General features: G+C 49.0%; 11 protein-coding genes and 2 non-coding genes across 13 annotated transcripts; 7 read left to right on the top strand and 6 right to left on the bottom strand.

Moving 5' to 3' along the window:
- The first annotated feature begins 38 nt into the window (after positions 1-38).
- On the top strand, positions 39-2,431 carry L228DRAFT_279254 (WLM-domain-containing protein). The gene is made up of 3 exons (XM_018335668.1): positions 39-524; positions 577-682; positions 750-2,431. The coding sequence occupies exons 1-3, from the start codon at positions 347-349 to the stop codon at positions 1,990-1,992; spliced, it is 1,527 nt and encodes a 508-aa protein (XP_018191551.1). The 5' UTR covers positions 39-346; the 3' UTR covers positions 1,993-2,431.
- Positions 2,393-5,662, bottom strand: L228DRAFT_242387 (nucleolar complex protein 14). The gene is made up of 2 exons (XM_018331427.1): positions 5,288-5,662; positions 2,393-5,232 (listed from the first exon to the last, which is right to left on the bottom strand). The coding sequence occupies exons 1-2, from the start codon at positions 5,576-5,578 to the stop codon at positions 2,734-2,736; spliced, it is 2,790 nt and encodes a 929-aa protein (XP_018191550.1). The 5' UTR covers positions 5,579-5,662; the 3' UTR covers positions 2,393-2,733.
- A 114-nt stretch (positions 5,663-5,776) lies between these two features.
- L228DRAFT_257502 (hypothetical protein) lies at positions 5,777-7,355 on the top strand. Its single transcript, XM_018333990.1, has 4 exons — positions 5,777-5,920; positions 5,972-6,200; positions 6,260-6,390; positions 6,446-7,355. Exons 1-4 carry the CDS (start codon positions 5,878-5,880, stop codon positions 7,099-7,101), a joined length of 1,059 nt encoding a protein of 352 aa, XP_018191549.1. The 5' UTR covers positions 5,777-5,877; the 3' UTR covers positions 7,102-7,355.
- A 328-nt stretch (positions 7,356-7,683) lies between these two features.
- Positions 7,684-7,806, bottom strand: L228DRAFT_t1. Its single transcript has one exon. It is a non-coding gene; the product is annotated as a tRNA-Ile (tRNA).
- A 385-nt stretch (positions 7,807-8,191) lies between these two features.
- Positions 8,192-9,404, top strand: L228DRAFT_264427 (hypothetical protein; the record flags this gene model as incomplete). Its single annotated transcript, XM_018334577.1, has 2 exons — positions 8,192-8,392; positions 8,490-9,404. 2 exons carry the CDS (start codon positions 8,192-8,194, stop codon positions 9,402-9,404), a joined length of 1,116 nt encoding a protein of 371 aa, XP_018191548.1.
- A 22-nt stretch (positions 9,405-9,426) lies between these two features.
- Positions 9,427-12,366, bottom strand: L228DRAFT_242384 (hypothetical protein). Its single transcript, XM_018331426.1, has one exon. The coding sequence runs from the start codon at positions 12,275-12,277 to the stop codon at positions 9,734-9,736; it is 2,544 nt and encodes an 847-aa protein (XP_018191547.1). The 5' UTR covers positions 12,278-12,366; the 3' UTR covers positions 9,427-9,733.
- Positions 12,367-12,468: 102 nt separating this feature from the next.
- Positions 12,469-15,393, top strand: L228DRAFT_279249 (hypothetical protein). The gene is made up of 9 exons (XM_018335667.1): positions 12,469-12,569; positions 12,631-12,852; positions 12,905-12,978; positions 13,031-13,265; positions 13,316-13,455; positions 13,507-13,777; positions 13,829-13,950; positions 14,006-15,133; positions 15,256-15,393. Exons 1-9 carry the CDS (start codon positions 12,507-12,509, stop codon positions 15,359-15,361), a joined length of 2,361 nt encoding a protein of 786 aa, XP_018191546.1. The 5' UTR covers positions 12,469-12,506; the 3' UTR covers positions 15,362-15,393.
- A 29-nt stretch (positions 15,394-15,422) lies between these two features.
- L228DRAFT_2661 (hypothetical protein) lies at positions 15,423-15,901 on the bottom strand. The gene has a single exon (XM_018334810.1). It carries the CDS (start codon positions 15,789-15,791, stop codon positions 15,483-15,485), a length of 309 nt encoding a protein of 102 aa, XP_018191545.1. The 5' UTR covers positions 15,792-15,901; the 3' UTR covers positions 15,423-15,482.
- L228DRAFT_257498 (hypothetical protein) lies at positions 15,818-17,952 on the bottom strand. Its single transcript, XM_018333989.1, has 2 exons — positions 17,490-17,952; positions 15,818-17,426 (listed from the first exon to the last, which is right to left on the bottom strand). The coding sequence occupies exons 1-2, from the start codon at positions 17,688-17,690 to the stop codon at positions 16,011-16,013; spliced, it is 1,617 nt and encodes a 538-aa protein (XP_018191544.1). The 5' UTR covers positions 17,691-17,952; the 3' UTR covers positions 15,818-16,010.
- Positions 17,953-18,092: 140 nt separating this feature from the next.
- L228DRAFT_242381 (protein phosphatase methylesterase) lies at positions 18,093-20,582 on the top strand. Its single transcript, XM_018331425.1, has 5 exons — positions 18,093-18,604; positions 19,192-19,694; positions 19,745-19,835; positions 19,887-20,137; positions 20,211-20,582. Exons 1-5 carry the CDS (start codon positions 18,372-18,374, stop codon positions 20,387-20,389), a joined length of 1,257 nt encoding a protein of 418 aa, XP_018191543.1. The 5' UTR covers positions 18,093-18,371; the 3' UTR covers positions 20,390-20,582.
- Positions 18,906-19,020, top strand: L228DRAFT_t21. The gene has a single exon. It is a non-coding gene; the product is annotated as a tRNA-Leu (tRNA).
- Positions 20,583-20,750: 168 nt separating the features above from the next.
- L228DRAFT_279246 (DUF1746-domain-containing protein) lies at positions 20,751-22,751 on the top strand. Its single transcript, XM_018335666.1, has 2 exons — positions 20,751-21,281; positions 21,411-22,751. Exons 1-2 carry the CDS (start codon positions 21,058-21,060, stop codon positions 22,348-22,350), a joined length of 1,164 nt encoding a protein of 387 aa, XP_018191542.1. The 5' UTR covers positions 20,751-21,057; the 3' UTR covers positions 22,351-22,751.
- A 701-nt stretch (positions 22,752-23,452) lies between these two features.
- Positions 23,453-27,133, bottom strand: L228DRAFT_235109 (hypothetical protein; the record flags this gene model as incomplete). The annotated part of the gene is made up of 3 exons (XM_018330691.1): positions 23,453-24,763; positions 24,830-24,963; positions 25,018-27,133. The coding sequence occupies 3 exons, from the start codon at positions 27,131-27,133 to the stop codon at positions 23,453-23,455; spliced, it is 3,561 nt and encodes a 1,186-aa protein (XP_018191541.1).
- Positions 27,134-27,281: the final 148 nt, after the last annotated feature.

The following is a 27,281-nucleotide window of genomic DNA, read 5'->3' as shown; positions in this document are numbered from 1 at the left end:
TGGTCTTTATCGATTAGATCTACCGCGTCATTTTGATCAATCTGAACCCTTTCACAACAGCGGGAGATTTAATCTTGTTATTACCCTTCACTGTTCATCCAATAAGTTGACAAGCTCCTGGAATTGCAGTGGCGTGGGATTGATATCCTTGGATCAGTCCAGAAAGGGAGAGAAACAGGATGGCTAATCAAATGTCTTAATCGACAAGCGTGCAGCTTACACGCTTCTCTGCTTGCGTGGCTTCTGCCTTACGCCTCGGCCATACTTTCGATATTGTTATATCTCCGTTCCTCTTCCTCTTCTTCTTGGACAATATATCTCTATTGGTTAAAGGCAACTCGTCGTTATGAAGGAAATCGATCCCTTGGTATCTGCCTATGAGCATCTCCGAGGCAAGACACGCGATGCAGAAGCTCTACGGATCCTTCAGAGGGTTGCCTCCTTGGTCAAGCCCATCATGCGCCAGCGCATGTGGAGGGTTGGCGTATTGACCGAGTTCTATCCGCCTGAACATAATCTACTAGGTAGGCGGTTACGCTCTTCGTCATAATAAACTATGAACTCACCGACATTCAGGACTCAACTGGAATCGTGGACAGAAAATATGCCTCCGGTTACGATATCCTCAAGACGAACGACAATTTCTTCCTATCGAACAGGTCATAGATACGATGCTACACGAGCAAGTTTTCCCTTCATGTCCTCCCACCGCTCCTGCCACCATATATATTAACATCTTCCTCTCCCAGGCTCTGCCATATCGTGCATGGCCCGCACAACGAACATTTTCACGCGCTATGGAACCAGCTTCGCGATGAACATGAAGAGCTCATCCGCAAGGGCTATACAGGCGAAGGCTTCCTCACCGAAGGCAAGCGTCTCGGCGGAAATCAGATCCCGCTCCATGAAGCACGTCGTCTCGCGCGCGTCGCTGCGGAACGAAGACGGACTCTCACAAAGGGGTCGGGCCAGAAGCTGGGTGGCGCTCCTGTCTCCGCTGGCAGCGACATGCGTCGTGTCATTGCGGATGCAACGTCACGAAGAATCAACGTAACGCAGGGCTGTGCCTCGAATACCAAGGAAAGCCAAGGAATTATGGAGCAAGCCACACGCAATGGATTCCGAACTCAAGCCGAGGAAGACGACGCCAACGAACGGGCCATTATTCAAGCATACATTGAACTTTTGCAAGAAGAGGAAAAAGAGAAATGGGGCGATGCTTATATTCCGCCCTCGGCGGACAATCCTGCTGGCAGCGCTGACAAAAACGGATATGACCAAGGCTTCTCAACGCAGTCAGGGGGGCCATCATCTTCCGCAAAACCTCCCTCTGTTCCTATGCAAACTCGGCCATCATCAGCAAGAATCCAAAGCAGACCTATTTCACGCCTTGTCGACAAAACTCCAGGCGGCGCTACGGCAAATACTTCTCCCATTCCCTCCACTGGTCCAGGCGAGGAACCTCCGCTGGTCGACCTAACAGACTCTCCGCCACGACAAACGACAACCCGCTCTAGACCTTCTCATCCGCTAGCGACCTTCGCGGACCAAGGGAAATGGACATGCACTATATGTACATGCGATAACCCCAGAGACTTTCTTATCTGCGATGCATGTGGGATAGAGCGATATCAAGACCCTTTTTCTCCGCCTACTTTTAGTAGCCTACCTCAAACCGCTAATTCATCAAAACCTGCTAACCCTTCAACCTCTTCCAACACCGTTTCTGCGCCGCCACCGCAACAACTTCTCCCTTCACGTCCTCCACCAGGCAAAGCCAAAACGAAAACGAAAATCAAATCAAAAGATCAAAAAGCAAAAGGCAAGACAGTAGATGCTGCCACATCCGGATCCAGATCAAATCTGTACACTCCCTATCCAGTATATCCCGCAAACAAACCTCTCGGATGGAACTGTCATAGCTGCGGCACATTTATGGAGACAGGTTGGTGGACATGCTCGCTTTGCGGGACTATGAAGCTTTCTTCATAACCCTTCTGCGACCTTTTTATGCGATTTCGCAAGTCGTTGGTCTACAGCCGGATCTATCAGGCATCGACTTCTGTCTGCTCTTTTTCTTCGCCGTTTTCTTCTCCTCTCCACATCCATTTCGCAATTTCTTTCGTCATTCACGGCGTAACTTCATCATCTACGGACTCATATGTGTTATTTCAGCGCGGCGTAATTCATCCCTTGGTACTAGCATGGTATCTCCTGGCGTAAGGTTGCGCAAAATAGTTTCTACACTGTGTTTAGGTGTGTACTCCAAGTTCGAGAGGCCTCCTTATTTTTTTCACATTTACAGGTAGCGTGGCACTGTATGTCTGGCATAGCATATGGAATAGGATAGCATAGCCCATTTGGTCTTAGATTTCAATAGTATCACAACGTCAATTTCGTTGGTCAATGTTTTTCGTATTGAGTTTGGAAGAAATGGGCATGAAAATATATACTTTCTAATCCGTGACAAGACGCCGAATGTGAATAATGGGTACCGTACAATATGAACGTAGGAACCCCGAAAAAATGGACAAATAAGACTTTTTGAAGACGAAAGGATAAGAAACGAGGTGACTCCCAACGAAGGATTGATTCGCAGTCCATTGCAGCCAAAGAAAAGGAAAAGTACGGGACTCGAATATGCCAAGAACAGAAAAAAAAGTAACCAGCAAAAAAAAAAAAGTGAGAACCCCGCTATTACATATGTACAAGCTATGCAATGATCCGGTTGAACTAGGACCTGCCCTTGCGCATTCTCTTTTCCCGCTCGTACGCATTCTTCTCGCGGCCTTCTTCGCCTTGGATCTCCGCGACAAGTCTCTTGTACTTTTGCTCGTACGCGCGGTCTGCCTCCTTCTTCTGGCGCAAGTTCTCGCGGGCAATGAAGCTTGCATCCTTGCGGAGTTCGCGAAGGGCGCCCTTGCGCTCGCGCTTGTGCTCGGCGCGCAGCTTGCTGGCTTCGGCGCGCTCGCGGTCGGGATCGTAATGCTTGTCTGGGTTGAAGGTCTCTTCGAACTTGGGGATGACGGACTTGATTGGCCGGGGCTTGTGGTGGTGGAGCTCGAGAGGTCTGCGTGCGAGACGAGCATGTTGGAGGACGCGCTGGAGCTTGGCGTGGGTTTTGCGGATGGTCTTGGACAGCACGGAATCTTGGGGAAGTTTTGCGCGAGAAGCCTTTGATTGGAGGAACTGTGTGGTTTGGAGGGCGGGTTCGAAGATTTCGAAAAAGGCAGATGTGCCGGTCCAGAGGTCGGCCGCGGTGTCGAGAAGGGAAATAAAAGTTGCGATGAGAGTCGATTTGAGAGACTCCGCGGCGTCCTTTTTGAGAGGGGCAGAGGGGGGTTGCGTATCGTAGAAGTGCATGGGTTTGGGTTCCGCTGAGGGAGCCTTTTGCAGACGGAGAGACATGGTGGGCTCGTGGTAGGGGATATTGGCTGGCAAATTCGATGATTCGGGTTTCGTGGGTGCCAGGACATAGAGCGCGTTGAGGACAAAGTTCATGAATTCGGGGTAATACCGTTTGGAGAGACGCTGGTATTGCAGACAGAGCGTGGCAAGGTAGGCCCCTGTTGCGAGATCATGGAGGGTTTGGGGGAATTTTTGTCCGAGATATCGTGCCATGCTGAGGCTGGCGGGTGTGACAACCTGGTGGAAGTGGTCGGAGGTAGGGAAGATGCAGCCGACAGCGGTGAGCACGATGAGGTCGCCGGCGGTAGGGGCGTTGGGGCGCGTTTCCTGGAAAGACTTGAGCTGCTGACGGAATGCGCGGCCAACCTCATCCGGGTAGGTTCTTGCCAGGGAGTGGACGTGGCGGACAAGAGTCTCGAGGACGGAAAAGGGCGGGTGGGAAGGTTGATTTGCGAGGTAGACAATGTGCTCAACGAGGACGGTGGAGAAGACGCCCAATTTGGCCTTGTTGTCTGCTGCCAATTTGGGGTTGTGCAGCGCACGTATCCGCTGCACGGCGGTGGGAAGGTCGACCAGAGCGACGGTCTTGGTGGCTTCTAGTAATTCCTCGTGCGTCTGTGGACATGGGAATGTGAATGCGAGCTCGCCGTTCGAAGAAGTAGCTGCGCCTGTAGAGGACGGAAGCTTGAATCCGAATTCAGGCATATCCTTTTCATCCTTGGAGAGAAGGCCGCCGATAAATTCTTCGTCGTCATCCTCGCGTTCTCCATCATCTTGGTCCTCTTCTTCAGAACCACTTTCGTCGCTACCCTCTTCAACCGCGTCCAGATCCAAGTCAGATCCACTCGCGACGAGATCGTCATCAATGAGAAAATCGTCTTCGTCCTCGACGTCAACTGGCGGTCTCCGTGAGGAGTAAGTGGGAAGGGGAGCGGAATCGAAACCAAAATCAGCTGCATCGTTTTGAAGATCGTCCGCATCATCTTCTAGCTCCTCTTCGTCGCGGGTAGGCGCTTCGTCCTCGCTCTCCTCTTCGCCCCTCATCCGGCGCTGGCGCTTCTCTTCGAGATCTCTGAGACGCTTCGCTTCCTCTTCGACTTTCTCCTCATCCGTCTTTGTTCTTTCGGTCGGTTTCGATCGCTTGTCGAAAGCCATCTGCCGTAATCTTTCGTCATATTCCTTGTCAACAGCCGGCTTGGCGGCGCCATTCATCAATGCTGCACGTTCGGGGTTGATATGCATGTTAGGGTCTTGTGTGGCTGGAGCAGGCGGCGCTGCAGGCTTGGCCGGATGTCCGTGCATGAGCGCAATGAGGGCTGGGAGTCCCTGGTCGAGCTCGTCCCGTAGCTCGTCATCGTCTTCCTTGGTCTTCTGACGTTCGTACTTGTGCAGCTTCGATTTCGCGATGACTTCCTTCATGACTTCGGCCTTTGATTTTTTGCGCTCTGGTTCTGGCTCCCCTTCTTCGCCGGAAACTTCCTCGTCTCCATCAGCCTCGGACGGCCGTCGCCGTTTGCGACCTCTCTTTTCTTCGCCATCCGATTCATCAGAGACACCAAGGTCGCCCTCCTCAAAGTCGTCCATCGGCGCATCGTCAAAAGACAAAGACTTGCCAAAATGCGTGAGTTGACCTTCTCCTCCGTCGTCGTCATCTTCGAGGTCGAACATGGAGCCGCGCTTATGCCGGCTCTGCTGCTCTCTTGTGAAACGCTCCATCATTTTCTCTTCGGGTGTCATGAACGGATCGTTTTCACCAAAACGACGGTCATTAATGCCTCCTACTTTGTTGCGTCGCTGCATTTCTAAGAGAAGAGTTTTCCGGCGCTGTACTACATTAGCATTTTGCTCTTGGCTCGAGATCCTGCCATCTTGAACTCACAGTCTCTTCTCCCAAGCCTCTGGTAACTCCAGGTCGAGCGACCGGGTCCTTTGACTTTCCAACAATGCTGTCATTGGCGGTTCCGAATTTCTTCCCTTTCGTAGTCGCCTTGACCTCGAATGGATTGAATTGCTCCCGAATGCTTTCCAGAGCAACATTGCGCTGTACTCTTCGGTCATTGTTCCTTCCTGTTGCCTTATTACTCTTTTTCTCTTTCTTGGATTGCTGAGGGCCAGTAATGCCCTGCTCCCGCAGTGACGCCTTCAGGCGCTTGAGCTGAGACGGGGGCATGCTGAATGCGCACGAAGTGGCTCAATCCGTTGCCGTCCGAGTCCTCCACAACGTTGGCACAATGTAGGGTATCAAGCACAAAAGAGTTCCCTGTAGACAATTATTTTGGATTGAGACGGCAAGATTTCATGTTTCCTCCAGATCGGGTTTAGTCTTATGGAATTTCCCGTCAGTCACCGCCTTCGCTGGCCAGCGGAATGATTATGTAATTCAAGTATACTGCCGTCCAAATCCCTTGACGAAATAGCAACTTTGGATATCACTGAACCACCAGAGCTCATCACGAGCATGTATACAAGATGCCGAATCTGACCGATGATAGGTGGCTTTGGCTAGGTCTTGGTATATCATCCTCATGAATGTCATATCACTTCAGGTCTAACCAGACAATAGGCGTTCTTTCATTCTTTGCCATCCGTGCCGTTAGCAGTCAGCTCGGTATAGTGCAGCGATTGACAGGGGTTAGCAGTGAGCAAAGACCGCCTCATGTCATCTGCCAAGATACAGAAGATGGTAATTTTGAAGGTTTTCCAAATGGCTTCTTTCTTCTGACAATTTCAGCACTCAACCTGGATACTTTACAAAAGCTCACGGAGGGGTCGAGCTATGACCTGAGGGGCGCGTGAGTGGTTCCGTCAGGAATTGACTTCTGGTTGAATTATTGCTAAATCTGTCTGATAGAGCTCTCAAGATAATATGCGAAAGAGCTGTGCGCAGTCCTTCTTTTGATCAATTGCTAGATGATCTAGCCGGTCCTGGCCCCGAACTGCGCGACCGAGCATTGACAGCCTTGAAATTCCTCTGTGAAAGCCGTTCGTTGCTTCGTCCCATCTTAAACTACCTATGCGGACATCTAACACTGCCTAGCCGTGCGATCGCAAATAACTACACTTGCAACATTCACAGCATTAATCACCTGTTTATGCAATCTCCTTCCGCACCCTGCGCCTACGCCCGCAAACCCGCGGTCGCCTACTGAGCGAGCCGCGATGAGCGTCCTCGTGCGCTTACTCCCACAGAATACATCTGATGCGATCCGTGCAGGGCTGGTCAAGCGATGGCTAGTAAAATATCCTCTTGGACACACTGAGGGCCAGAAACGACTTGCAATCCAGCAGTTGAAAACCTGGAGTACAGATGATTTCCTTCTCTCGGAGATCATCTGCATGATTGACAATACTCCAGAAGGTCGAAAACAGATGAGGCAGGCTGGTCTGATGGGTTCAGCAATGGGCGAAGACGAGGACGTTATTGACACTTGGATGATAGGTGGGGAAGACACTGCCGGAGATGCTGTTAGTATTTCACTTGCGCGCAGCAATCGGCGCGTTCGAGAGGAGAGCGCAGAGGAGCAAGCTTTGCGTCGGAGAAGGAGAGAGGCCATGGTCCTTAGCGAAGGTGGGCGGCCCTTGGGGAGGGAAGACATTATCCAGCGAGAAGATATTGCTACTTCAGATGAGGTTGAAAGACAACTGGAGAGCTTGATGGAGGAGGTAAATCGTGAGGATGAAGGCTTGGCCTAGCCCGAAGCTTCATCTAGTACGCTTGTGGACGCTTCAGGCACGTGTTTGTTTATTGAGAGTTTCGAATGTTGCGAACCAAAAATTCTTCATGGTCGCAGATCCCTTGCTCGCTCTTATCCTATAGCGCTCTTCTATTTTCTTGCATGTTTGGCGTATATGGGCGTTGCGAGAAAATGCTTCACGGTTGGCCACCTATTAGACACGATAATCATGATGAAAACAACTTAGGTAGCTATTATATTATTTCAAAGCTCCATGATAATCAAAATCAAAAGTTAGCTATAACAAAATCATTTGAGAAAAATGCAGCGCTTTGAGTTACATTATAGCTCTCACTTGTGCAGGTCGCCGAATACATTAATTCCCTTCTGCTTTTCTTATGATCTCTCATGTCCAATTACTAAGGCAGACAATAAAATCAAAACATCAAAGAAAAAAAGATAAAGCACCATCTGACGACGGAATTTCTTCTATTATATCTAATTGTGTATTTAGGACTCTGAGAATGGCTTATGAAAAAAATTAAGATTTAAATAAAAACTACATGCCTTGGTGTGCTGGACAAAAAAAAAGGCAAAAAAATAGTCCCAGCGGGATTCGAACCCGCGACGTTCGCATCACATAGATGGCGACTTGACCCATATTGATCCAATCCGAAACCAGATCCATATAAGAACGACACGCTAACCACTGCGTCATGGGACTTTCGTCTTTGCCATAGGCTAGCGATAGAGCGTTTATAAAGGTCGATTATTAGCACTGTGCTCGTCTTAATTGGACCTACTTTCCGTCGTCATACCTTAGCCAGGATTTAACTATTTTCTCTCGCAATTCTCTTACGATTAGAAATTATTTATATTTCTTTCTTTTTAAAGCTTTACCGAATTAGCTGGATTGTACCTTTGAAGGAACTCTTCTTAATTTCGCTTTGATCCCAGGAAAAGAAGCTCCAGAAGACGACACCCTCTTGAAGCTTTGAAGCAGGATCTCAGCATCTCTTACATATCTTGCGCGATTGTAATTGCAATTTCCTAAAGCAAAGCTTTATCTTCAATTCCAGCAGGGCAAGAAGCCAGTCGGGCAGAAAAAAATGCCACCTCCGCCGTCCTCTGGGGCCATGCCTCTAGCATCGAAACATGCAGACACAACATCAGCCAAAGCAGAACAGCCGCAAGTGGAAGAAGGAGAGGAAGAAGAAGAAGAAGACTACATGTCCATGGTGATTACAGAGCCAGAAAAGCCGCGAGAGAAAGAAACCTATACGCAGCGACGAATGCGCAAGCAGCGGGAAGTGCGTTTATCCATCTCCCCACCACACGTTCTTTGCCGGTGGACGCTATTTCCACACCGGATAGTCGATCCTTACTAACACTAATCTGCAAATCCAGGCCGAAGAAAAAGGACGTGTCAAGTCCAAAAAAGAGCGAGAAGCCGAAGAAAAAGCCGCGCGGGAAGCGGCGTTATCGCAGTCCCTTGACTCGAGCAACAAGGGCTTCAAAATGATGAAAATGATGGGCTTCAAAGAAGGCGGCACGCTGGGAAAGAACGAAGGTGAAGGGCGCACGGAGCCAATTATGCTCAGCATGAAAGAAGATCGCGGCGGTATTGGTCTGGATACGGAGCGCAAGCGCAAGTTTCGAGAGGAAGTGGAGGTGGAGGCGAAGCGGGTCAAGGCTGAAGAAGGCGACTACCGGGAACGCGTGAGACAAGAGAGAGAACAAAAGCGAATGGAAGGACAGATTATAGGCGCGCAGAAAGTCGCTGAGAAGTTCGACACGGAGGCTATGGAGAAGGGGGAGTATGGCTTTGAACAGGACGAGGCAGAAGCGAAGGGCGAGGGGAAGCCGCAAAAGGATGAAGGTTCTGCTGAGAAGGAAAGCGCAGAGGCCGGAGAAGAGGATGCAACGACACGAAGTGCTGAGGGACAGAAAGCGGTGCCGACGAGGAAGATAAATGTTCTTTGGAGAGGTCTTATACGGCATCAGGAGGAGAAAGAGCGCGAAAGAAGGATACGTTATGATCTACATCAGAGCTTGTCACGACTACCGACGTACAATGATCCGAATGAGGATGATGATGACAAGCGCGCCCTCGGAAGAGCGAATGGTCGGATACTAGAGGAAGATGTGGAAGAAGAAGATCCTGAGCTGGATGAATTTAATGCATTGGAGCCGGCGGAAAGATTGGCAAAACTTGTGGCGTATCTAAGGGAAAAGTATAAATATTGTTTCTGGTGCAAGTATCAATACCCGGATGAGAGCATGGATGGGTGTCCTGGCGTTACGGAAGAGGATCATGATTGATTTGGGCGGGCGTTGATACTGTTTTTATGGATCATGTGTGGCGTATATTGGGGCAGTACGTACGTACAAACTGGCATTGGATGTAAGGCAGCTGTCAAATAATATTTTGGAGTATGGACATCAAAGTGCACGACCTGATTGCCTTGGTTTAGCATGCAATATAGAATATCGTGCTCTGTAGCTCTGTCTCCAAGAGACACTCGAAGATAGATTGATGAGTAATTGTACAAAGTGGTGAGTGGACTGCTCTATGAGCTTATATACAAACGCCGGATAATGCTATGCTTGGGAGAATATAAATATATAAGGAAAGAAAACCGCAACAACAATCACGGTGACTCCGGTACAATTGGATATTGGAGAGGCTCGCCTAGAGATATTCCACCAACGCCCATATCCCATGCAATGCTTTGCAACCCTGCTTCAAGCATAGACGGTTCTTCCTCAGTCCTGACAAGAACGACACGTAAGAGTTCGGATATGAGACTTAAGGATTCATTCGCCTTTGTTTCGGGGTCCAGGTCATCGTACTCGATGCCCTGCTCGCTGAGGGCGCTCATTCGCCGCTTCGCAATGATGTCCAAGACCTTTGTCACATTACCAACATTGGCCTTACTATTCCTTCTCAGGTCTTTGGCTCGTGTGCGTCGGTTCCTGCGCGTCTCTGTCTCGGTGGGGCCCATGCGGGAGACCTGGAGAACCACCATCCGAGCAGTGTCTTGCGTGGCGTAGAGGTTGAAAGCGTGCTTCATCGCGTGCATCGCCACCAGAGTTCCTTTGAGGTCCTGTGAGAGGCCAAAGCAGCGGATAACCTGGTCGTAGAACTCCTGAGTCACTGCTTCCTGAGCTCCGTCGCGGAGTTTAGCTGGGAGATTGAGGTACCAAGATATCATGTCGAAGAAGAGGGCTCGAGGCGTAGGAAAACCGGTCAAGTCCCTGTTTTTGGCGGCGTCCAAGTGGAACTTCATGCAGTCCCACAGGCATGCAAACGACTCCATGTCGGGTTCAACGGTTCGTCTCATCTCTTGAAATCTGCGCCAGGCTCTCCGGTGATCATGGGCTCGCAGATCGGCAAAGAGTAAATGGTTCATGAAGTATGAGTTGGGCTTGGCTTCTGCCGGTTGCAGTAGCTCCTGTATGTAATTTACATGGGCCGTCATCTCGCGACGTGAGTAATGCAACAAAAGAATTGAGAATGTTTCAATTGTTGCGGCTGGAACAGCCCGCTCAAGGTGTGTTGGGATCTCGAGCCCATCCTTGGTGGTGACAGAGGTACTAGATTCTGAGTTGTCCAGATTCTGCGAAGCCCGCCGTTGTTGTACAAAATTGAGGCGCTCTTGAATCATCGACCAACCCATCCGTTCGGCTTTTTGACGGCTCTCGTTGTTCCCTACGCGCAGCCATGCCCCGATAATACCATTGACGTGCTTCGGATCGGGCTTAACTCCTCGTTCATACATGAGTTCCACTACCGCGGCAGCAGCATCAGGCTCACCCATGCCAATCAACTTCTTGATCCAGCTTCCGTAGAAGAATTTATTTTGGAATTTGCGGGGCAGGACGGTCATAGCTTGTAGAGACACTCGATTTGTTTCCTCTGCGGACACGCTCATTGATTGAAGTTTCCCCACGATGCCAAGAGACTTCTTGTATAGAGCCGACGAATCCTCTGGGGAAGCCTGGCCAGTAAGCATCATATCCTTGAAGACGCCTTGCGCAAGGTCCTTTCTGCCGGCGTTCAAAAAGCCCATACTAATGCGATCGTAATCCTCCATTGTGATTCTCGGGCCGAGATGGTCTCTAAGTCGCACGTAGATAGCCCAGGCATTGGAATAGCCAAGGGCGTCATTCTTTTGGGTCCAAGCTGTTATAACGGGTATGAGGATCCTGGCGTCTGCGTTTTCGTTACTTCCTAGCATTAGGGCTGCGATTTCTTGCGCCCGTAGAGGATTCCCTATTATTGAGAACATTCGAATTCCAAGACTCCAATATTCTTCCAGAATATCATCCTTTCCGGTGAACTTGTCTCCTATAGCTTCCCATTCTGCAATAGCCTGATCCCGTTCGCCTTCTACAAAAGTTGCCTCGACGCGTGCGAGCTTTTGTACCTCCGGAATGTCGCGGCCGATTGAGATTTGATCGTCTGCCAATGTTTTCAAATGGGACAGCCGATCCGGATTTGAGGATGAAAGATGGGACTGGGTTTTCCAAAGCAAATCCCAAGCGCTGTCCGGGACCAAGTGTAGGAAAGAAGGGAGATGCTGTTTGCATCGACTGTACCATCTCCATATTTCTCTTCTGATTATCGGGTTTGGTGCGTTCATCGAAGCGTGTCGTAAAGTGTCATTCAGGCGGTCAAGATACACTCTGCTTCTCTGCGGCGTTGCCATCTTTATTATGAAGCTGTCGTCTTGCGCTTCCATACGGGTTGCTACTCGCGCTGCGACCTCCTTTTTGAAAGCGGCTTCTCTTTCATTCCTCTCCTGTATCGCCTCGGTCATTTTGACTCTATCCTCTTCAGAGAGCTCTGAGAGCATCTCCGTTTCAGAATCTCCTAATAGCCTGCCCATTCTCAACTCTTTCAACTCTTCTTCTAATGCAGAAATTTTGGCCTTTATCTCTGCTGCCTCTGGATCTTCCCCCCCTTCCTCAACTCGTTGTCTTTTTGCGCGATGAATATCATCTTGTTCAAACCAATTGACCTTTATATCCGTCGGTTTCGGTTTCGATTTCGGTTTGGGTCGTTCCCTTAAGCAGGGCTGGTAGACACTGAACAGCCTTTGCGACGGACACTGTAATCGCGGTCGATGACGGCAGGCATAATGGAACTGCCGTTGGCAGGGCCGACCGGCATTTCGAGCCAACGGCTGCATGACGGCAGTGCCACTTTGATACCGCACGGAAACGTGATACGAATGATTGTGGTCGAATCAGTGTCTGGTTTGTTCGGTGTCAAGAAAAAGTTCTTGGAGTTGGACAATGTTTTTGTCTGGCGGACGGAGGAGAGACAACTCCGACCCCCGACACGAAATGTCTACAACCGCACCTGGCTTGTGATGGACAACAACAACCCATTTCTGAACTTTGATAGACAAGAGGATCATGGAGATTGAAGAGGATCAGCAGGCCTCTCAGAATGGCTTCTATGATCCATTAGATCATAAGGTACATGCACCTTTGCTTACTTGGTGGACCAATACAGCTAATAACGAGCTTCGCAACGTAGGCTTGCTATGTTTTTACTCCAGATTCCACCTCAGACCCAGCAAATTTACGCCCTACAAAAAGGCGCCGATTATCAAAGAAATCCGAAGGCAAAAATGAAGGGGACTCATTACCGCAAACGTCCTTTCGTCCGCTGCTAGACGGGAACGAAAACGCCAACAATGTCAAGCTCCGATATCAAACGTACCAGAGGACCTGGGAGGAACAGAAACAGCGCATAGAGGTGGGAGAATCGAAGCGTGCGCAAGACGAAAACTTGCTAATAAATTGAATAGTCAATACTTCATGCAGTAAATGCGAAGACTCTCCATGACGTGGGCTCTTTCGTCCGTGACGCGAGCAGCGAAGAGTAAGGTTCAATACAATTATCCGGACATTCCACAATCTAAATAAAACAAAAGGTACCAGGACAGGATCCCCACGGGTCTCATAGTTGCTGGGCCCAGTATTGCTTCTCACGGGTTGCTTTTCGAACAATTGGAAGCGCGAATAAAATCAGAAACTAGAAGTCCAATGGTTATCCTCACATCGAACGACGCTTCGAACCTCAAATCGATGCTCAAGAAGTTGATTAGAATCGCAACTAATGAGGAGAGCGGCATTGACGAGGACGAAACTGGCTCAGCACGTCAAAAGGTAAGGGAACATGCCAAGGGCACCGTCGGAACGGGCTGACAATCTGCCAGGGTCCACGTCTCCTCAACTACGATCTTCAACTACTCGCCAATTACGTCAAGGAAAAAGGCTGCTCAAAGGTAACCATTGCGTTTCAAGACAGTGATGCATTTGACGGCAACCTCATGACGGATCTGATTGAGCTTTTCAAGTATGGATATAAACTTCTCCGGATCACAAGTTAGACCGCTGACAAGACAAGCTCGTGGCTGGACCGCATTCCTTTCGTCCTGTTATTCGGCATAGCTACATCTGCCGAGATTTTCCATGAGAAGCTTCCCCGAGCTGCAATTCGATGCATGAGAGGCCAAAAATTTGATGTTGAACGGATCGAGCAATCCCTCGAGCTGGTGTTCAACGAAGCAACTAGTGACGATTCAGCCATTTTGCTGGGACCTAACCTTGCCAGCATGCTCCTGGACAGGCAGAGGAATCATGTCCAGAGCGTGCAATCATTTGTCTCATCCCTCCAGGTTGGTACTGCCGAGGTCTTTTGATCATACCTATATGCTGATCGGATTCAGTACGGATGGATGTCCCATTTTTACGCCAACGCGCTCAGCATTTTCCTGGCTCCGGATCTACAATTCGAGCAATTGCAACCAGAGCACTTTGAAGCTCTCCGGAATCTTACATCTTTCCGCAGGTAAGCTTTCCACGCCATCTCATCTTCCCTAGCCCATCAATCTCACAATGGGAAGACACGTCGAAAAGCTCCTCGAAGACGGCGACACGCAAACCGTCCGTGACCTCCTGGACGATAACAAAGCACTATTCTCGCATACCATTGAGCATCTCCATAAAGGCCGTCAAGAGCTATCACATCTTCTCCAAGCCGTCCGTCTTCTCGAAGTCATTCTCAAAACCATTCACGAAAATCGCCCAACTATTTCCTCGTCATCTATATCCCGACCAGAACTCTACATTCAAGCCATAGCCGGCGAACTCGACCAAGGCTCCGCAACGCTCCGCGAGGTTCTCTTATCGATCAAGAAAGCTTCATCAGACGTTCTGCGCTCTATACTTGATCGAATCATCTCCATACTCCCAAATCTTCCTTCTGATTCCTCATCGCAATCTTCCTCCCCTGCATCCCAAGATCCTTCCAACTCCCAACCATCCCCCTCCACCACCACTACCCCCACCAATCTCCGCACCACCCTGCACGCCATCCAGGCCGATCTCCTCGCCCTTCTTTCCTCCGACGATGCCGACACTCCCGGCCCTCTCCTCAGCGAGCACGATATCCATCACACTACACTACGCACCACCATCATCGCACAAAAAGTCTCCCTCAGCAAGCAGAAATCCAACCTATCCGCTCGCGACGCAGCATATTCGCGACTCCTCCACCGCGCACACGACGCCTTATCATCATACTTTTCCTCTACAATTTCCTCCATCCACCTGCGCCGCGACATTTTCGGTTCCGAAATCCTCATCCACGATCTCCGCCTTCCCCTACGCGATGTTGTCGCCCCCAAGACACGGTTCGCAATCGAGCGCGCCCTCGCCCGCCCGCACGACTATCTCGCCTGCTCGTGCTGCGTGGGCGCCGGCATGGGCGGCACAACCGGCAAGGAAGGCGCAGGCGGCGGAGCAGGTGCTTTGTCTGCCACCCAACCGCCCACGGCAATTCTCTATCAGTTGTATCTCGAGTCTGGCGCCCTGATCAATGTGAGTGATCTGTGGTCGGCTTTTTTCGCGATCATGGGGCCAGATACGGATGACAATGGCACCAATGGCGCTGCTGCTGACGATGGGACTGGCATCGATGGAGAAGGACTGGACGATGCTGCCGCTGCTGCACATGCCGAGAGAAGGACGCTGTAAGTCTTATCAATTTTTATTTTTATTTTATTTTATGTTATTATATTATATTTTTCGCATTTTGCGACAGCATCACGCTCATGGGACTACGTTCCGTTAACTGACACTTGCCGCTTTACAGAGCACTGTTCTATCGCTCACTCGCGGAACTCAAATGGATGGGTCTTGTCAAGCAGAGTCGTAAAAAGACGGATCATCTGGCAAAATTGCAATGGAGAGGGTTATAGACGGGATTTCATTCCCATTTTCGTATCCAAGCATTTTCTTTTTCATCACAAACACGTAGTGTAACAATACCAATTAGAGCAATCATTGTCATTCAGATCCCAATTGCATTTAAAAGAAACATCATATTATAAATAACATTTTGCAAAGTGTTGCTAGATTGTGATTGCTCATGTGCTCGCTAGTATTACAAAGAGATGCACTAGTGAAAGAGACTGTGCATAAGAATTGAAAAGGTGCAGTGGGGAGGATGACACAAGGGAGAAAGAGAAAGAAAAGAGGTATCATCGATATCAATATCATCAATTTCAAATTATGTACTTGCTGCTCATCATTAAAAGGGGCGCGAAAGAGAAGCAAAAGGGGGCGTGACTTCCATTTATGTGCCAAAACACCCCAAGCATGCATTAGTCCAAGAAGCAAATCCACCATTTTAAAAGGCCGGACGCGTGAACTTCAAAAAAAAAAAAAAAAAAAAAAAAAAAACCTGTGTTGAACTTAGAAAGTTGCAGAGTGAAAGCGGGAAAAGGGGGAAGAAGGAGAAGAAGACGAGGAGGAATAGAGACAAGAAGCAGGATTTCGTTACTCATCAATTTAGTTGACAGAAGAAAGGATGAGAGCGTACGGAGCCAGTGCGCTTGTGGGTGGAATTTATTTCACCAACTCACGCAGACGCTTCTCCAAAGTTTCTCTGCCGCTGAGTGTCTTCCAAACGGCGTGAGGCGCTTTGCTGACAATGTCCCAGGCAACTAGCTTGTCCGTAAGCGTGGTCAAATCATGCTGTTTCTTTTCCCACTCAGCGTTGCGTCGGACTTCAATGCCCGAGCTGACAACAACCAGCGGCGTGTCACGGCCTTGGATAGTCCGTGCAGAAGAGACCTCGCTCTTAGTGAGAGAATTGGCCACAAGACTCTCCTGAAGCTTCGCTTTGATAAACTTTCCGCCTTGGTAAGCACTGCCGCCGTAGACCCGGTCCTCACGGGTACGTCCTTTGAAAAGTGCACCGGCCAGCCTTGTAAAGCCCAAGGGGGAGATGATTCCACGTGCCCAGAGAACAAATCCACGTCCGGGAGCACCCACACGATAGAGCAGGTCTTCATGTAAAGGATCAATCAAGAGAATGCCAGTGACCTGCTGATAGTGGCGACTGGAGAAGATTCGGCTGTAAACACTACCGATTCCAGCAGAGACAAGGACCCAGGGGCCTTCTTCGCCCGCCTGGGCAAGCACCTCGGACAAAACGTCTGCGGTCATGCCAGCAGAGTGGGGCGACGGCGCATTGTCAGACCAACCAAACCCAGGGCGATCATAAAAGCAGTAGCGATCGATGGTGCCGTTCTTGTAGGCATTGGAGATGAAGGGAAGCAGATCGTATTCAACGGTGCCTTCGCCAGCTTCGACGAGCACTGTCGGGTTAGGCTCGCCATCGTCTGTGTAAGTCTGATTGCCGACGCAGGCGAGATGGATTTGATACTTGTCCGAGTCGACATAGTATCGGTCGCCTGCTGGTGCAAGAGAGGCGTCTCGGGAACGAAGGATAAGGGTCGCAGTGAGCAAGATTGCGACAATGATCAGAATAACGTTGATGACGGCCGAGGTGAAAACTGCACACCATTCACGCAGCGTGCGACGATTCTCAGCGCGTCCAGTAAGCCTCTCTTCCTCTTCCCGCTTACCCCAAGCAACGGCGCGGTCGGTGACGACTGTCCAAGCAGCAATTACAGTGGCCCAGACCACCGAGGCAATTCCAACCCAGCCTTCCTCGACCCGTATCCGACCAACGGCAAGGATAATTATCATATCAATGAGTAGGATTATTGCCAAGATCATGCAGCCGATCCTCAGAGCTCGCGAAGGATTTGCAAAGAATAATAGACCCATGAGCAGGTTACCGACAGTTAAGGTCGTGTAGGAGAAGTCGAAGAAACCAGAGCCACGGCTGTGCATTCCAGGTGGAGACACGAAAATGGAAACCAATAAAAGCACCCACCACAGGAAAGAAACGACAAGGAAGATGACAGAGAGATAGCGGAGAGCGCGAACAGTCCAGAGATTGTATGGCGAGACCTAGAGTCGCCCGTTAGCATCTATACCACTGATTTCCAATTTAGTATACTGAATTAAACCCACCGCCGGATCGTCTGGATCAAGATAACCATCGTGATGGGGAGGAGGATTTGGGTTTGAAGGTAGCAGACGCGTCCGCTCATCGGGCTCCTCCCTGGTTGTCCGACGGTGACCATTCTCAACGTCAGCCTCGCCCTCCTGAGGGGACGAGCTGCCACTGTGAGCCTCCTCGTCCCGGTTCTTTGATTTCCAAAGCGAGACCATGGTTGGTAATAGTGGGTGAGAGACGGGTTATTACTAGGAAACGGATATTTATTTCTCTAGTGTTGAGGTAGATGGGGGGCAAAATAAAAGAGAAGTCGAGGGTGAATAAATACAAGAACAACGGGACGACGAGAATTGGAAAAATGACCAAGTCAGGCAGGAATCCCGCCGAGCAAGATCGGAAAACTATCAACAATGAAAACTCGATAAGGGAAAGGCAAAGCGTAATAGAATTAGCAAATTCAAACAGTATGGAGCAATTGGAACTGGAAATCGACAAGTTCGATCGATTCGCGGATAATGTCGTCATCGTCGCAGCTACCCTTGTGGCTTTGACCTCTCGTCTGTGGCTGGTGCCGTCCCCAACTGTGGCTGAAACTTTCTCCCAACATGCAAGAACGATTCAAACGTTGAAAATAGATGGTTATATTCTTCTTTTCTGTTCATTGCACAATTCTCTATTTTCAGCAATTTGTATACGTGCAGACCCATTAATTTTATTCTGATCTGGCTACGTGTCATCCAGAACTCACCGACAATCAATTGTGCCCGCTATCGATTTCGAGACATTGCTGCCCCTCCCTCAGCCAGTGGAGAGGGCACATCGATATTCTCAACTGGCTTCAAGTGAATGCTGTCTGATCAAATACAAAGTTCTTTCAACGAGACTGAATTGCATTCATGAGTGACCTTCAGCGATCATTTGTCAAGGCCAAGCTCGCACGTCTCCCTCCGGAAGCGCCCATGTCTCCAGAGCCCTTAAGAGAAGGCCACGAGGACGGCGAATCACTTGACACGTTGGGAATACTACACCACGATCCTCACGACGACGATGCTTCATCGGCCTCATCGGCCTCTTCGACTGGTACTATCAAACCCTTAGCCAGCAGGAATCTTTTTGCACGACCTGGAGGGTATGTATATTTGCGTTTTATATTATATCCCGTTTAATCGCGCCGTCTGATTTAAATTTGAATTTAACAAAAGTATTGCCCCTTTTCTATATTTTGTCACAATGTCCATCTCTCTTTTGCTTTATCTCCTTTTCATTATTTTTATGTTTACATTTATTTGTCAATAATCGCTGGATTGTTTTACTGCTTCCTACCATGGGCAATGGCTCACGTTCTGTTTGACATTGTTCACACGAGTTGGGGAGTGTTCCAAAATTCTGTGAATCAGATACCATTACAAGAGCCAAAATTTCAACAATCCGGTGGGATGGCCGAGTTGGTTATGGCGCCAGGTTAAGGTCACCTTAACAGAGTTGCTTTCTTAGTAATTTCCTGGTTCGGGAAACTGAGCGTGGGTTCGAGTCCCACTCCCATCAACAATCTTTTTTGCATTTTTTTTTTGTCTCAATCGGAGAACATCATTTTTTGATTGTTTTTCGGTGAAATTTATGGCCTTATTTTAAATTGGATTTTTTTTTGTTGTTGTGTTACAAGATCGCAGCTCCACGCCGAAATCCTTTGTCCACTGCGATACTGACCAGATCAAGGGCTTCAAGCAAAAAGTCTCAGGACCAACTCCCTTGGAGCGACTTTTTCGAGCAAGAATTGTACCTCGAGGGCAGCTTTGATAAGGAAAATATCACCTATCATGTATATCTCACGCCTCCTGCAGCTTCTGGACCCCTCTTTGTTACCCATCATGGTGCTGGATCGTCCGGTTTGTCATTTGCTGTATTCGCATCGATAGTCCGCAAAATGTTACCCTCAGCTGGAATTTTATCCGTGGATGCACGAGGCCATGGTGAAACAGTGGTCCATACGAAAGTACCACGAGATCCTAGCCAGCCGCCAATTGATTACAGTTTGTCTACGCTGAGTAAGGATCTACTGCAAGTCTTGGAGCTATGCAAAGAAAAAATGGATTGGAAGGAGCAACCTTCCATGATCTTAGTGGGCCACAGTCTAGGAGGGGCGGTCGTCACCGATGTCGCCAAAACCGGAGAGTTGGGAGATAAACTACTGGGCTATGCTGTGCTTGACGTTGTTGAGGGTATGACCTAGGTAAAGGCTTTTTCATTGAACGGGGGCTAATATATCCAGGATCGGCAATGGATGCTCTTCAGAGTATGCAAACATATCTTTCTTCTCGGCCGCCAGCTTTCCCGTCAATAGCTTCCGGAATTGAGTGGCAGTACGTCATCTGGATTCCATTTGCGTTATATCATGTACTAAACAAATTTAGTACACGTTCTCGAACCATCCGCAATCCTACATCTGCACGTGTCTCTGTGCCATCGCTTCTTCGTCGAGATGCCGACCCTAATGCTCCTCGTCCTTGGATATGGCATACGGATCTTTCTGCTACACAGCCGTTTTGGGAGAATTGGTTCATCGGCCTGAGCAAGAAATTCCTCGAGGCCAAGGGCGGAAAACTTCTGTTACTGGCTGGTACTGACCGGCTCGACAAAGAACTTACGATTGGACAGATGCAAGGCAAGTATTCATTTTGTTGAATATCAATCGCGCTCTCGGCCACTTGCATCCCAAAAATACTGACATAGCCCAGGTAAATACCAACTTCAAGTCTTTCCTGAAGCAGGCCACTTTATTCAGGAAGATTTGCCAGAGCGGACAGCCGCTTTGGTGGTTGAGTTCTACAAGCGCAATGACCGCTCCACGCTTGTTTTGCCACCAAAGGTAGCCGATATTCTGAAAGCTAAACAGCAGCAGCAGCAGAAACAATAAGCATTATGGTGCCCTTATTAGTAAAGAGTATAATCTAGAAGTACCCCTGAAATTTCATTGCAAAACTCGTCGACTGTTAATAGTCGGAGATATCATTTCTTGCCCCAGCGGAGTTCTCTGGGTCTCCAAAATAGAAAGCTGCAGTTACAAGATGTATGAATCATGTTACTATAGAAAAAAATTCTACGCGCCTATTGTGGTAACTAAAACAAATGGATGAAAATAGACATTTGATTTGAAGACGTTGTATTTTGAGCTGAATATCTGTCGTGTAACTTTGGGCATGTCCACGCGAGAATGGGCGATCGACTGATCTGATCTGATGCGATAACTTTATCCGGTCTCACTACTCCAGTGAACCCTTCAGCTTCATGCCTCACAACACCATACCTTCTTTACAAAATAAATCTATCTCCCAGCAACGAGCTGGCCAAACGGCACATTCTCCACAGCCATGATCTAATCTATCATCAACACAGCAAAGCACATCAATATGTCCGTCGGATGCGGCGTAAGCTACGAGAAATGATCCAACCACATCGACAACCTCCCACAGCACACACTTCGATGGGCTACAACGCGATCTTGTCGACAATATCGACAGCAGAAAGCTGGAAATTTAAATCGCCAAAGTAAATCCGTTGCACGGCTGGTGTATACGAGCGGAAATGGACAACATGGACGGGGCGGGTGGACAGCTGTCATCGGACGCTCCTACAATAACAATGCCACACCGAGATACAGAGGAAGTCGAATCAATAACACCACGAAGTGAGGAGCGACAGCTGGAAATAAAATTACGGCAGAAAAAGCGCCTGGAATTTCTTGACGACCTGCTCCGCAATTTCGACATTGCAATATACTGCGAGCTTTCGATTGTGTATTACCTTGAGTAAGTGGACCCTACGTTGCCCACTGCCGCGCCATTCTCATATTCCAATCCTCGGAAGAAAGCCCTTCAACTTTGATTGACTACCTTTTTTTGGTACCATTAAAAACTACAACTAACGTTATATTCCAGCTGTTCATTCCTCCGCTTCTTTCTCCGCGCATTCACTCAATTCTTCTACCTTACGCCCAAACCAGCTATATTCCCAGAAGCGCCCAAGAACCGGCCCTATGTCGGCGCCATTCTCACGACAAATATACTGTGCATGGTATTACATATTCTGCTCACGCCTCCCGAGGCCGGCGAAGCCGCACGCGGCTACTTACACGGGGGACTTATCATCGATTTCATCGGACAGCTTGGTCCCTCGTCCAAGGTAGCACTTGTATTACTCGATTGTTTAATACTTCTTTTACAACTGTTCATGCTCTCAACTTTTGCCGAACAACAGCATTTCAAAGACTCCTCCTCGTCTTCTTCATCCTCGTCACCCTCCAGAATCACCACTACTTCGTCACCTACCCACCGACAGAGGACACGACTTCACCAAACTCTTGACGCCGAAGAACGCGGTCTATCAGCTTCCGATATCGAGATGCAAGCCTTAAGCGCACATTCATCCTCATCTTCTTCTCCTTCTTCCTCATCACCATCACCACCAGCAGCAGGCACGTCTTCTTCGCAAGCACAACACCACCCTGAAACATCGTCATCCTCAGCAGGCCGAACAGGCGGCGACCAAGACGGCGAGCGGGACGAATTATTAGCCGAGCCTTCTCCCGACGCAGGCACTTCTTCATCCTGGGACGCATACACTTCTGGCGAAGCGGTCATTGCAGATTTATATTTACTCGACACGATGCGCAATCCATGGCGGGCCTTTGAGGGCCAGGAACAAGGCGAAGCAGCTGTTTCTTCTTCGTCTGACTCGCCCTCTTCTTCCTTCCCGGCATTCAACGCAGGCGGTGTCCGAGGCTTGAGTTTCGCCGAGCGATTAGCCCGTGCAAGACAGCAGCGAACACGCTTGGGTATTCGAGTCCGGCTTGCGGGCAGGGATATAGCTACATTATAGCTTACACCTCTGTGTCGTGTACGTTTCTGCTTGATTGTTCTTTCTCCTTTGGCCACCCTGTTACCTTTTGGCTGCCTTTTTATCTCTTGACCGCCGTTTTATCCTTTAGTTACCTTTAGCTTTTGGCCATCTTATATTTTGGCCACTCATGCCTTGTATCCTTGATCAGCCCATTCTGATCATTTGAGAGACTTTGTATTTGTCTCTACAAGCAAAATCACGATTCACTCTATCTGAGCGTATTCCAGCGCCAATTTTCTCCCTCCCATTCTCTTCCCTACCGTGTCTACATTCACGCGTCCTACACCTTTTCAGTTCTCTCCCTCTCCCTCTCCTCTTCTCACCTTCCTACCCTACCTAGGTATATACATATAAAAGAATCCGACCACGAGTTTGAGGACAATCTTTCACATCTTGAAGAAAAGCATGTTCATGGTCATGCCCAACCGGAAATCGCTCAATGCTGAATGCCGAATTGAGTAAAATAAAACAAAATAACATTAATAAAATTTTTATCCTATCCTATTGCTATGCTTTTATCCTATCCTATCCTATCCTATTCTGCTGTGTGCGGCTATCCTATGTTATGTTATGTTATGCAATACCATGCTATGCTATGCAGACCCTTTGCTCCCAACGATAGACTATATCACCATATGTCTAAAAAAGAAGATATCTAATAGATGTATGAAAGATATGATAAATGTCAGAGGAGGTAAAAAAGATGTGTGATAAATGCCAAGGGAGAGAAAAAAAAAGACGTATGAAAAGATATGATAAATGTTAGGAAATAGAGAAGAAGAAAATATCCCAGGAAAAATAGAATTGACGCCCAATCCCGAAAGAGAAAAAGTAAAAGTCAAGAACCAGGATAAGAAAAAAGAGTCTTCTTTAACACTCTTAGCTTTTTCTGTCTTTCATCACAGTACAAACAATCAATCAAACTTCATCTGTCTCTAAAAAAAGACAAGATGCAATCATGCAAGAGGAGATGATAGTGAACCACGGGAAATGAGAAATGTATCCATGCCAAGTAAGACCAAGTCTGGAAAAGGGTGGCGAGAGAAAGACAATACGATGCGGCAGGACATGTCTATTCTCATTAGGTGATTTTGTCATCCCCGTTAAGCTTCGCAGCGGCACTGCCACCAAACAGCATTTTCTCGACCTCTTTCTCGCCCTGGGTCTCTGCCTCACGGACCTCCTTTTCTTCCGCACCGTAGCCGCTGACTCTGTCATCCAAGGCGAGCTTCGTCTCGCCGAGCGCATGAATCTGGACTTCAATCGTATCATTCGTGACGAGCCTGACGACGTCGACTTCACGTTTCTGGCCAACGCGATGGGCTCGGTTTTCCGCCTGGATGTCTTCCTGGGGATTAAACGAGGAATCGAAGATGATGACTTTGTTTGCACAAGCGAGGTTTATGCCCGAACCACCTGCTTTGGTGGAGAGCATGAAGACCGGGATATCGTCCGATTCGTAGAATTCATCAATCATGGTTTGGCGTTCTGAGATGGGGGTTGAGCCATCGAGACGGAAAAAGTCAAGACTGAGTGTGGCGAGGACTTGTTCGAGGATATCCAAAACGACAGTGAACTGCGAAAAGAGCAGAATGCGATTCTTGTCCCCGTTGGCATCGGGCTGGGAAGTGTAAGATTTGAGTAGTTGAGCGAGTTTTGCGACTTTGCCGGAATCCATCCATTCGTCCTTTTGGAGCGCATATTTGCCGAGCGTGGTTGGGTATTCTTCGCATAGACGATGGAGTTGAAAGTCTGCCATATACTGCATTTCTTCGTAGATGATATCCGGGTCACTGTCGACCAGCTTGTCTTCGCGGATACACTCGCGCGACATTTTGCGGATTTTGGAGTCTTCGTAGATTCGTCGGAAGAGGAGCGGGTGGATGGCTGCTTTGCGAAGCTGCATCATGATATTGTTGTTGGAGCTGTCTTGGTCGAGTTTCTCGCCCGCCGCCCGAGCGGCCATGACGGCGCGCACGCGGTCTTGTTCAGCAGAGTAGATGCTCGCTTGGGAAGGTAAAAGATCGCAGAATTCGACCCGGCAGGTTTTGCTAGGGAGATGCTTGAGGACTTGGTGCTTTTTGCGGCGAAGAACAAAGGGTGCCATCATGGACTTGGCACGGGCGATGCGTTGGGCCGAAAGAAGTGCGGCATGGCTTTGCGATTCATCCTTGGTTTTGGCCTTGTGTTTGAAAATGTATTTGAGATCTTCAGACCGGTCGTTGAAAACGAATGGTAGGATAAAGCCGAGAAGGGACGCGAGCTCTTCGAGATTATTTTGTAAAGGAGTTCCGGTCAAAAGGAGCCGGAATTGTGCTGGGATACGCATCAATTGGACATAACGGTTCGATTGGCTGTTCTTAAGCAAATGACCTTCGTCGTAGACGCAGACCTGGTGAAGGTTTTAGTTTGACCGGCCAAAATAAGAGAGCAGACATTGAAAAGTTATAGAACATACCACTGGCCGTTGATTTCGAAGAAACTTGCTATCGATCTTGTTGGTCGCCATGTCATAGGTGGTTACAATCACATTGATCTTGTCACGATTGCTCTCAATTCGGTCCCGGATTTCAATGCGTTCAGCCTGTGCACCTGAAACAATATTAGTTTTTCGGACATTTCAAAGGTGCATCTCATCAACTTTACCGTAGTATGGTTCCACAACAAGTTCTGGGCAAAACATTGCAAACTCCTTCAACCAGTTTTCGAGTGTAGACCCTGGAACAACAACCAGATGAGGTCCTGTGATGCCCTTCTCATACAAATGTGCAACGAAAGAGATGACCTGGCATGTTTTGCCCAACCCCATCTCATCGGCAAGAATACAACTCAGCTTCTTCTCATACAACAAGGCCAGCCAATTCAGACCAACAATCTGGTAATCTTTCATGACGATATTTGCGGGCATCACAGAAGGCTGTTGGATGAATTTGTTCTTCTTTCTTCCCACTCCAACAATCTTCACGTCGGCGTCATCGCCATCCAGTTCTCCAGAAGATGAGGCCCCGCTTGGAGTGCCGACACCAGAATCACGCACTGATTTTGAATCGTCCTTGGAACCATCCATGGACGTCATGCTGAGTTCCCCCTCCTTAGCTGCGCCAAAAACGTCAAAGCCCCATTTCGCCATCTCCTCAGCGACTGGCTTCCCCAGTGACTCGCACTTTGAGACGAGTTCGTCCACAGCTTCGTAGCCTGTCCACATTTCAAGACAAATGTCCACGACTTTGTCGCCAATGGTCTTTTTCGTTGTCCGGCGTTTACCAGTCTTGGTTGTCGTTGTCGTTTCGCTCGATATCTGCCGAACTTCGTCGAGATTGGAAAAGGGTCTTTGGGCCAATATTGTTCCAGCAACCTTTTCCGTTTGATTGGAAATGTCTGAGAGGTCCTTGACCGTACAGGTGTTGAAGAACTTGAGAACCTTGCCTTCAGTCACAGTATCCTCTTCTGAAAGTTCCGCAACCCCTGAATCCGAATCATCGTCAGAATAACTCGGCGAGCGAGGGCGACGCGATGATTGGGGCTTCGGATCCTCTTTCGCTGGCGATGAGGGCAGCGAAGGTTGCTTCCTACCCTGCACGAGCTTTCTTCTTGGTTTCGGCGGCGTTGTCGAAGCAGGCTTCTGTGGGGAATCCTGCTTGGCAAGGGCTTGTGTTGAAGACCATTTATCCTGAATCGATCGCAGAGGAGCCTTGACTTGTCTTCGTGCAGTGCTCTTTTTGGCAACAGGCGTTGTAGTGTCCTGGGAAAGCTCATCGTCCGAACCTGTCAAATCGACTGCTTGTTTGCGCTCTTCGAGAGCAACAATGGCATCCATGGCATCGTCGAAATTTCCCCTCTTCACGATTAAAGCGTTTCGACAGGCCGAAACCGATGCCGAGGGAAGAACATTGCGCATCTTCTGTATCTTCATGCGCATTCCATAATCAGCAATTGAATCCAGAGGGATATCGTCAATTGGCAGCGCTTTTGAAGGTCCATTTTGCCGCGCTTGCTTCGGTGGACGAGCATTTCCATATGAGTTGGCCATGACATCCGCAGAGCGCTTCGCCGGCGTTGCGAAGGTCGACGAAGTCCTTTCGTCCCGATTCCGAGCGTCGAACACAGACCCAGACAATGCAGAGCCGTGACCCTTTGCTGCCGGATCGTAAACGGAGCTGGACATTATTTCGCGGAATTTGTGCATGCCAGCCTGGGGGGATTCCTCAATCCTGTCAAGGTCGCTCCCGCTGACATTTCTGCCGCTGCGTCCAAAAGTCGATGGTTTGATGTCGGCACGCCTATCAGTATCCGCATCGTCCTCTGAAGACGAGCCACCTCGATATCTTGGGCCGTCGTCGTCGTCGCTCAAATGTATGACTTTTTGCTGTGGCGGAGCTCTTGCCACACCCATAGGCATGCGGAATGCCGTACCTGCAGGCGCCATTGAGCTTGCGAGAACGCCGCCCAAATGTGATGGTGGTCGCGGCGCAACCGGCGAGCTCGATGCTGGTGCGTGTACAGGAGAGGAGGCCACTACCTGAACGTCTGAAGGGTTTTTGTCGGCCGTTTTGTTGGCCGTATCCGGAATAGGACGGAGAGGCTGTGTTGGTTGGGTCACATACCCAGGAGACGGCGGTCGGTCTGGCGCTTGCGTCTTTTGTGATGTTTGTTCAGCGCCCAGGGGTACAGTGGCTACGGTATCGTATTCACCAAATAAATCATCGCCGCTGTCATCCTGGGAGTCGTAGACCTTACTGTCCTGTGTAGAAGCGTGCTGCATTATTCTTCTCTTAACTGCAGAAGTTCAATCCTGCAAACATATCCCGGCAGACAGTGTTTGAGACAAATTGTTTCAGATCATTCCAAAACATGTAGAGGGGATGTGAAAAGCAAACGGACTGTACGCGAGGCAAAATAATTGAAACAAG

Source organism: Xylona heveae (assembly GCF_001619985.1).
Source record: "Xylona heveae TC161 unplaced genomic scaffold L228scaffold_1, whole genome shotgun sequence".
Lineage (NCBI taxonomy): Eukaryota > Fungi > Ascomycota > Xylonomycetes > Xylonales > Xylonaceae > Xylona > Xylona heveae.
This window is presented reverse-complemented; position numbering and strand designations above follow the sequence as displayed.

Coding starts and splice junctions, on each gene's coding strand:
- L228DRAFT_279254 (XM_018335668.1), top strand. CDS start 347: ATGAAGGAAATCGATCCCTTGGTATCTGCCTATGAGCATCTCCGAGGC. Junction 525..576: donor GCCTGAACATAATCTACTAG/GTAGGCGGTTAC, acceptor ACCGACATTCAG/GACTCAACTGGAATCGTGGA. Junction 683..749: donor ATAGATACGATGCTACACGA/GCAAGTTTTCCC, acceptor TTCCTCTCCCAG/GCTCTGCCATATCGTGCATG.
- L228DRAFT_242387 (XM_018331427.1), bottom strand. CDS start 5,578: ATGCCCCCGTCTCAGCTCAAGCGCCTGAAGGCGTCACTGCGGGAGCAG. Junction 5,233..5,287: donor GAGGCTTGGGAGAAGAGACT/GTGAGTTCAAGA, acceptor AATGTAGTACAG/CGCCGGAAAACTCTTCTCTT.
- L228DRAFT_257502 (XM_018333990.1), top strand. CDS start 5,878: ATGCCGAATCTGACCGATGATAGGTGGCTTTGGCTAGGTCTTG. Junction 5,921..5,971: donor GTGGCTTTGGCTAGGTCTTG/GTATATCATCCT, acceptor ACCAGACAATAG/GCGTTCTTTCATTCTTTGCC. Junction 6,391..6,445: donor GAAATTCCTCTGTGAAAGCC/GTTCGTTGCTTC, acceptor AACACTGCCTAG/CCGTGCGATCGCAAATAACT.
- L228DRAFT_242384 (XM_018331426.1), bottom strand. CDS start 12,277: ATGCAGCCGTTGGCTCGAAATGCCGGTCGGCCCTGCCAACGGCAGTTC.
- L228DRAFT_279249 (XM_018335667.1), top strand. CDS start 12,507: ATGGAGATTGAAGAGGATCAGCAGGCCTCTCAGAATGGCTTCTATGAT. Junction 12,853..12,904: donor AACAGAAACAGCGCATAGAG/GTGGGAGAATCG, acceptor TAAATTGAATAG/TCAATACTTCATGCAGTAAA. Junction 15,134..15,255: donor CATGCCGAGAGAAGGACGCT/GTAAGTCTTATC, acceptor GCCGCTTTACAG/AGCACTGTTCTATCGCTCAC.
- L228DRAFT_2661 (XM_018334810.1), bottom strand. CDS start 15,791: ATGGTGGATTTGCTTCTTGGACTAATGCATGCTTGGGGTGTTTTGGCA.
- L228DRAFT_257498 (XM_018333989.1), bottom strand. CDS start 17,690: ATGGTCTCGCTTTGGAAATCAAAGAACCGGGACGAGGAGGCTCACAGT. Junction 17,427..17,489: donor TTGATCCAGACGATCCGGCG/GTGGGTTTAATT, acceptor GGGCGACTCTAG/GTCTCGCCATACAATCTCTG.
- L228DRAFT_242381 (XM_018331425.1), top strand. CDS start 18,372: ATGAGTGACCTTCAGCGATCATTTGTCAAGGCCAAGCTCGCACGTCTC. Junction 19,695..19,744: donor TGTGCTTGACGTTGTTGAGG/GTATGACCTAGG, acceptor TAATATATCCAG/GATCGGCAATGGATGCTCTT. Junction 20,138..20,210: donor TACGATTGGACAGATGCAAG/GCAAGTATTCAT, acceptor GACATAGCCCAG/GTAAATACCAACTTCAAGTC.
- L228DRAFT_279246 (XM_018335666.1), top strand. CDS start 21,058: ATGGACAACATGGACGGGGCGGGTGGACAGCTGTCATCGGACGCTCCT. Junction 21,282..21,410: donor TCGATTGTGTATTACCTTGA/GTAAGTGGACCC, acceptor GTTATATTCCAG/CTGTTCATTCCTCCGCTTCT.